This window comes from Scyliorhinus canicula, chromosome 15 (assembly GCF_902713615.1).
Source record: "Scyliorhinus canicula chromosome 15, sScyCan1.1, whole genome shotgun sequence".
NCBI classification, from domain to species: domain Eukaryota; kingdom Metazoa; phylum Chordata; class Chondrichthyes; order Carcharhiniformes; family Scyliorhinidae; genus Scyliorhinus; species Scyliorhinus canicula.
Window position 1 is genome coordinate 96671465 of NC_052160.1, and position 8620 is coordinate 96680084.

An 8620-nucleotide genomic window follows, 5' to 3' on the forward strand; every position below is an offset into this window, starting at 1 on the left:
CCTAACTGCTTGTTTTGTCCCCTTCAAACGCAGGCGACTTCTTAATAAAGATCGAAGATGAGGATGAGCAGGGCTGGTGCAAAGGACGCCTAGAGAATGGACAGCTTGGCTTGTATCCAGCTAATTATGTAGAGGTTATCTGATCGCCCATTGTACTCGCTGAGCTAGCTGCTGCTGCTGTATATATGTGTTCTAGATAATGCTGTTCTTGTTCTGAGGTGATTTGACAAATCATTTCATTTTGTACTTTTTGTTAGTAGAATAGTGCCCTGTTATCATTATGCAAATCATGCTCTCATCTGTGGGCTCAGAAGACTGTACTTCAATGGTCAGTGTAAACCATCTATTTAAAAAGAAACCTACTTAACTTCTCTAGTGAGCTCTCTTCTATTTTTGAAGTGGCACCCCATTTGTTCTTCCTGTTGTTTTGACCAGGAAGCTTCATTCTGAGTTCATTTCTCTTCTCTCCTTTATCCAATTCGCAGGCAACATATTTCCGTCACTTAGATTCCAGTTATTGATTTTCTGTTGCCAGCTCCCTCAATTGACTGTGCACTGCCACTGAATCATAGCCACGGATATGCACATAGGTATAGGCACATACAGGTTCAGGTGCACTTGCGCATACACACAAGCTCAAGAGCACATTCACACACGCACATTACTTTGGTCCATTAATTTGTTGCTTGTTGTGTATTTCCTTTTGGCCAAACCCATTGGCCATTGCAATTCCAGTTGGACTGTTCATGGGACTGTCTGTTATGTTAGCCACATGTTCGCTGTCCTCAATAATTCCCATTGATCCAATTGAAGGTGAATATGCATACCCCATTGGGTAGTGATGTGTCCAAAGATTCCTGAAGCTTTTTGTGGCTTTATCAGAGAGTGTAAAATTGGTTGTTGAGGTATTTGTTACTGAATCTATTGGTTGGTATTAAAGGGCGCAATGTGCATCCGTTTATTACACCAGTTAAGGTGAATGAAATCTTGATTATTAAATCCACGAATCGTTAGTGATTCTGCTGTGAGACTGGTCACGTATGTCTTTCAAAGAAGATTTTCACTTGGAAGTTCAAAGGGACACTGCCCCATTAATGATTGTACATGTGACTGATTGTGTCGTCATCAGCAGCCGCTACTTTAGTTATCAATGCGTTTAAGTCTGCTGCAGTGGGGTAGACATGAATCTAAAAATTTCTCATTGAAATAATCATGCCTGCTTGAAGAGTTAGCTAGTATCTTGTTAGAAAATATGGAGAATGAATTATGCTATGCTAGGAACTGTATTTTCTTTCGCTGCTGTGCAATGCCATGATGAGATCATTTACTAAAAGATATTTATTTAGCCTGTTAAATCTAACCAGTGCAGGGGGCTGAAGAGCAACACACTCCAGGCAACTGTCATTCACACTGAGGTCAAGGAGTCCTGTTGAATTGAAGTCAGAAGTTGCATGATTGTTAGGCCTTTTGTCGTTAGAATGTCTGTAGCTACACTGTTCAAGACCTGAAGTGAAATAGAGCGGTCTGCAGTTTTTTCATTGCTGCACTTGCTGGCTTTTGCCACCAGAGGACTCAGATGCCTAAGTAAATATAAGCATGAATACAGTACAACAGCAAAATACAGCAGATGCTGGAAATCTGAGATTAAAATAGAAAATTCTAGAGATACTCAGCAGGTGTGGCAACATCTATGGAGAGAGAAGCAGAGTTAACATTTCAGGTCTGTGATGGAAGGTCACATATGCTGCCGGACCTGTTACGTATTTCCAGCATTTGTTTGAAGTAAGCATTACCACAACACAAGAAGAGCCATCCAATGACTTTTACATAAACTTTCTGAAAGTGCATAGATTTTTTTTTTCCTAGTTGCATCCTAAAACTTAAAAAAAAACATGTGACCTAAAGAACTAATGGAATCCTAGCCTAGTGTGGCGATGTAATATTTAATACAATTAATGCTTGGGAGTCATTTCCATCTGTTTTCTCACCCGTCCCCGTTCCGTTTGCAAAGTCTGTTCGGTCTTTTATTTTTCCCTGTAACCTTTTTTCGTAAAAGGTTCAACCCGACCCTGCTAATGTGCAAGTTCACGGCTCCCTGCCTCTTTCAGACCCCCCCCCACCCCCCGCCACACACACGCACTTTATAGGGATTGTAAGATGTGCATGTCTTTGTGGTTGTTATCTAGCTATTTCTTGGGCTAGTAATGTCAAAGTAGTCAATATGGAGGAGAAAAAAACACATGGAGAATGTTATTGAGAGTCAGCAGATCCTTTTGCACGATTTTCATGAAGTAACAGGAATGTTACTTTTATGTTTCTTTTATTGCATCTGGGTGCCTTATATAGGCATGAATCAAGGATGGGAAGATCATATGGACTAGTGGCATCTAATATGGAGCAAACCTCCTCAAACATACTGCACTTCCACAGCTGCTGCAGTTAGTTTCCCACTGCCCAGCACTTCCTTGTAAGGTCAAGGTGAAGCCCAGCAGTTCTGAATGTTAGCTGCCACTTAATGAAGCAGGGTCTAATGGCAAATTATTGAGCTTCTAGTTCTAACTCTTGATGTTCAATTAAATATGGATAAAAAGAAAGGGATGTTGTAATTTAATCTATAATTTAGCTTGCATCTTGTCGGGTTTTAAAAACATTTTTTTAACGCTTGATTTAAACTAATACTAGCGGATATGGGAAGATGCTGAGATCCAGGTCTTTGTGTGATACTCATTAAGACAGAAACGCAGATGTCAGTGGCCATGCCCAGCAATTGTCACCAGTCCCAAAAACAACATATTTTGATGTAAGACTTGAGCTTTAATGGAATCCAACATTTGTATCCTCAAGCTAAGTTGGATACAGCAGTGATGACGTTCTTGCTCTGTTTAATGTTGGCCTTCATGGTTGGAGTTTAGGTAAGAAGAGAAAGATTAGTCGCTTTTTGTCACAGGTAGGCTTCAATGAAGTTACTGTGAAAAGCCCCTAGTCGCCACATTCCGGCGCCTGTTCGGGGAGGCTGGTACGGGAGGAAAATGTTTGGAGACTTAAGTTGATGTGTAAGATTATCCATTTTTGCTCAACCGTTCAACCCCCAAAGCAATTCCGCTTACCCTCAGTGCTTAGCCTTTATTGTTAAGTTGGTGTAACAACTTCCCTCATTCTCCCTGTGTTTTTATTTTTGGTCCTTGGCTGGTCACTTTGCTCCCATCTATTTCAGCCAAAAGTGCACATTGGTGCCAAAATGCTTTGCCATTTTGTGTGTGTGTGTGTGTGTGTGTGTGTGTGCATGTATATTTTTAAAGAAAGTGTTCCTCAGTCCCGTATTTTCTGCACTCATTCTCCAGCTCATTCACCAACTTTACACACATATTCAAATTTAAATGTACCTCCGTATGAAATCCAACAGTGCTTTTTATAGGAGTCATGCAGCAAGCCCCCAATCTGGGGAACCAGAGATGTGAGGTACTGCACTGCAGAACCACAAATGGGTACAAAATATCCACAAACACTACTTAACAATGTTGACAAACTTAGATATTTATGCTTCACACATCTTGATTGTGCAAATCGTGTATGTAAACACACAGGTAGTCGTTTCACTAGCATTCACAGCTATTTGTTCCGTGTAATGTATCCGTATGTTTGGCTTGGGATGCTATGCATGTCTAATTTTATCCATCAAATGCTCTTGCAGCTAAATGATGATGTTTAACTAACAGTTAAATAGTTCTTTTGTGACCTGTCTAAATGTGCCATGAGCACACTACCGTGTATTTCACTTTGAAATACCATGGTTACTGGAGTGGGTTATTAAATTAGGGGCTTTTGATGCAGGGAAGGTAAATTGGATCTCAAAACACAGAATTGGATTGTACAAACTGTGTTTGGCATTAGGTGATCACGTTATAGTAAAATAGCTATTTGCATTTTACTGTTGAACGTTCAGTCATTTAATGTGCGAAAGAAAATCTTGAATTATCCAACATTTTCAATTAAGCAGCAAAGATTATGTAGCAGTGTGGGAATATATCGCTTTAAAAATTGAATGATTATTCTAGCTAAGCAACTTTGAATTGAGGAGTAAGTAGACTGTATCACCAGGCGGTACTTTATAAGAGGAATCTGTTTGATAACCCCATAACCTTCCTTCTAAATTTTTTAACTCTTCCCTGATGTTGTAAAACACAGTGAAATGTGCTGCGTATATTTTTGCCATCATTCCACAACAGATGTACAAGCTTATGGTATTGTTTTAAAAATTCCACTCCATAAGTGTGCCAGTGCAGCTTAATCCCTGTTTCTGGGCACATGGATCTGCCAGGCTTGTGATATAGATACTGCCAGTTCTCTGTTGCTATTTGACCCAAGAAAATTAACTCCTGGACGGGTGTGCCTGAAAACTAATTCTAAATATATGAATGTCAGGGTTGGTGATTGGACAGTTAGCTCTGTCTTCATTAAAATGAATGGGGGGGATAGCATTTGAACCATCTGGGAACTTGTTTCTGGCTACACTTGTGCCCAGCAAGCATGAAGCTAAAATGAGGGGAGAGTGCCTCCAGGAGGTGACCTCCAACGTCTTGCATAAATTCACTCTGTGTAACTTGACACCAAATCCACAGTACATGGCTGCAACTGGCCAAAGAAAGTTGTTGTATTGTTCCTAATTTCTCCTGAATGTGACTGCAGCTGTTGTGGGTAGGCTCTGATATATGAACCCAAGTTAAATAGGTTTCAGTTTTTAAATAGCATTTAACTGCTATGGCTGGGAGTTGATGGAGAGTTCTGCACTATTAAAATGTTTAATTCTCTACTTTTCCCTAGTTAACGCAAAGTTGCAGCTGGGAAAATGTATATTTAGCAGAGTATTTTGTAACCAAAAAATCTATAAAGAATATATAATTTTTAAAAAAGGATGCTAACCCTTGCAAAGGTATAATTGCAGCTCAACTTGACAAATGTGATACATTTACAAATCGCATCAACAATGTACGCAACGTTTAGAATTTCTGAGTATGGTTATATTAGAACGAATGGTCAGTACTATGCAGGAGTACCTTCCCCCATACCTTTACCACCTGACAATTGGGTTGCCACCATTTGCCAAGTTCAGAAAACAAGTCAGATAACGGCTTGAATTCTGCAGTTTGCTTGGCTAAGGCTAATTTGTTGCGGTCCTTAATAATAGAATTCCGGCACATCCTTCACAAAGCAACGGTTGGGGAGGGGAGGGGTAAGAATGGGGAACGTGATCTTAAAATTCAGATTTTAGTTGTTGTCTAGATGACGATGAAAACAAACTGGTGGCAACCCCATCAGTGGACCGAGATACGTTCCAATTTCTGCTACTGACCATTCTGCTTAAAGCGCAGTCTGTGCGCAATATAAATTATTTATTAAATGGAAAAGGCAGTATCTGTGCTTGATTCACAAGGCCATTTGTATGTCAATGTAGTGACATGTGGCAATGCAACATTTAATTAGATGTATTGATATACCATTCTGCAAATTCAACTCCAAATACATGTATAAAAGTTGCATATGATGCTGTTGTATAATCTGTGTATATGATTCTGTAATTTAACTAGTACTTTGTGATTGTACTGTGTGGATAAGTTTGAACTGAATTTCCTCTGTATAATCACTGTTGTGAAGTGAAAACTCCCTTCCTTTAAAGCCTATGTTTACATGTTAATTTAGCTGGAAGTTGATCCTACTGTTTGAACAATACCTGCTGTTAATGTGAACTGCAACTGAGTCATATTCATATGCGATATGCAAACTGTTTCAGTTTTTCTTTTACATAGGATTCTGGGAGTGCCAGCTGGGTTCTGCCTCAGTGCCACATGTGTCACATTGACATTACAGTAGTGGAATAGAGAGCTTGCCCGGCCAGTGGAAAGAACAATCGAGGACTACACTGAATTGTGAAGCGATTTATAAATCTCTAAGGACGGGGGGGTTTTGTTGAGTTGTCATTTTAGAATGTCCCCAAACCTGAAAATTTATTTTAAAATGTAACTGTACCAAATGGGCATCCATCGAAGCCGGAGGAAGGCTGAGAAAGTAGCTATTTCATCTTCAAACGACTTCTATTCGGGCTGCCAAATGCACTATCTTTCACTGCAGGAATTGTGCGGTCTGTTCTCTTACTGAGTGGTACTGTCTTTGCTCAGCAAAGTGATAATTGCTGTAAAAAGCTGGTGTAAAAGTCACACCTTTGTGTACTGTCTTTGTGTCTCCATGTATATGCAACAATTTGTACGCTGGTAGGATAACTGCAGTTATCACTTTAACGGCAACCATTCAATATGTTCAAGTGTCTTCCAGGGTACACTTTTTTTTAAAATGCACTTCAGCATTCACAGTGCATTGTGTGGTTAATCTAGGCCCTAATTTAAAAAAGGAATATATTTTTCAATGAGAAATTTTTGAATTTAAGGCACTACTACTTGAATAGGGACAACACCTTGGGCCATTGCCTAGCAAATATCCCATTACCGTTCACTGTTTCTGAAGCCTAAACTTCTAAATGTTGGCTGCCCTCTCCCAAATAAAAATGGTTATTCTTCTCAACCTCAAGTCTTTACTGATTTTGGTAAATTGCTGAATTCATCCCCTGATGAATTCCCGAGTATTGAAGATTTGTAATGTTAGAACAATTAGCAAATCAGGCTTTGGTTGACTACACCATATGGAAGACAATGGAACAAGCTAGATATGAGTTTTATAGCTTTGGTTGTCATTTGGTGGATAAATTCCTCCTATTGTCTGCTCCACTTTGGCAAAGAAAGTAGTCGCCTTTATTGAGCATACCTGAGGACTTTTGTCATTTATTCCATATAAAAGAAATATCAATAAAGAGACTATTTTATTGGCGTGTACAACCTTTATTTTTGCTGCCTCCTATTGTACTCAGCATAAATGCAAGAACTTTGGGCTGCCCCCCCCCCCCCCCCCCCCCAATCATAAACACTTGTCATAACTTACAGCTGAGGGACTTTGTTGCATTAGTGTTTTGTGATTGAAAAATACATTTTAAATTAAATTACAGGGGATCAAAACAAAGTGACAAAGGAAAAAGCAGATCTTAAAATAAAACTCAAGTTTGTGCTCTTAGAATTAAAAAAATCACTGAGGTGATCATTTAGCCTGTCAAGCTTGTGCCAATGCCAGTCCTGCATCACAACTATCTGGTCCCATTTCACTGTCGACTCTAGTATATTTAATCCAGTTTAAGCAGCGTGCTTTTTAAAAATAAGTTTAAAGTGCCCAATTCTTTTTTTCCCAATTAAGGGGCAATTTAGTGTGGCCAATCTACCTACCTTGCACGTCTTTGGGTTTGTGAGAGTGAGACCCCGCAGACATGGGGAGAATGTGCAAACTCCACATGGGCAAGCAGCATGATCAACACCTCAAAGAAAATAGACTAGTTCATGTCTCTGGGGATCCTTTATTCTGAGAAATAATCTTTCCTGAGATATTAATCTGATTTATCGCCCCTCAGATAAAAAAAAGACACAAAAGTCTCATGCTTAAAAATGTACAATTAATGTTGGGTATGACCTTTTCTAGACAGTAAATTAATGGCAGATAGCAACATAATCAGAAAACAAAGAGTAATATATTACATTATGTACAAACTAAGGGGGATCATTAGTAAATTATGTAAAAAAAAAATCATCTCTGCCACATGATAAGGTTGATTTTGGTGGGAGCCAGTTCCATGAAACTGCCCATCATGTGACATTTTAGGGGAGGTGGCCAATTAGCAAACTTCCTCCAATCTAATAATAATCTTTATTGTCACAAGTAGGCTTACATTAACACTGCAAAGAAGTTATTGTGAAAAGCCTCTAGTTGCCACATTCCGGAGCCTGTTTGGGTACACGGAAGGAGAATTCAGAATGTCCAAATTACCTAATAGCACGTCTTTCGGGACTTGGAGGAAACCCATGCAGACATGGGAGAACGTTCAGACTCCGCACATACACTGACCCAAGCCGGAATCGAATCTGGGATCCTGGAGCTGTGAAGCAACAGTGCTAACCACTGTGCTACCAAGCCACCCACCTGTGACACTGAGCAGGTTCAACAAATGGACGATGCATACAGTGCAGCCCATGGCAAGGGAAGCTAATAGCCCCCACTATGTCAATGGTGCAACCACTGCTGAGGGCTAAGCAACATAATGCCTGGGATACAATGGATGCACCATTGTTATCGGCAGTAGCTGCCACTGCATTACTCCCAGCACAATCAGCGACGTCACTCAATGGCAAGCCTCTGACAGGAGAAGACAACAGCCTTGTAGTTTTCTGATGGTAAATGTTTTTTAAAAATTCACAATGATGCAGCCATCTTTGAAGTTGCTAGGAGGCTGATGTCATTAAAAACACAAGTTTGGTCTACGCCAGTAGCGTGAAGCAGGCACATAGCGAATCAACAGCTGCTTTTACTGCCAGTTTTTCTTTTCCATTGATTTGGGAAATACTGTGAAATTTTTATTAACTTCAAACCAAGTAAAATAAGCAGTGAGACTAGGAAACAAATGTTAAGAAAGAGTTTGAACTAGTGTTTTGAGAATGTCAGTGGAAAGATCAGGTGAGGTAGAAAACCAGCT

The 8620-nt window shown here is 39.8% G+C and overlaps 1 protein-coding gene across 8 annotated transcripts in view; it reads left to right on the forward strand.

Annotated features, from left to right (window-relative positions):
* Positions 1 to 6881, forward strand: part of pacsin1b (protein kinase C and casein kinase substrate in neurons 1b) — a 372157-nt gene extending 365276 nt beyond the window's left edge. For all 8 annotated transcript variants that reach the window (XM_038820244.1, XM_038820242.1, XM_038820248.1 and 5 more), the window contains one exon: positions 34 to 6881. In XM_038820244.1, the coding sequence (XP_038676172.1) occupies positions 34 to 143 (110 nt within the window). In that variant the 3' untranslated portion in view covers positions 144 to 6881. The remainder of the gene's footprint in view (positions 1 to 33) is intronic.
* The last annotated feature ends 1739 nt before the right edge of the window (positions 6882 to 8620 follow it).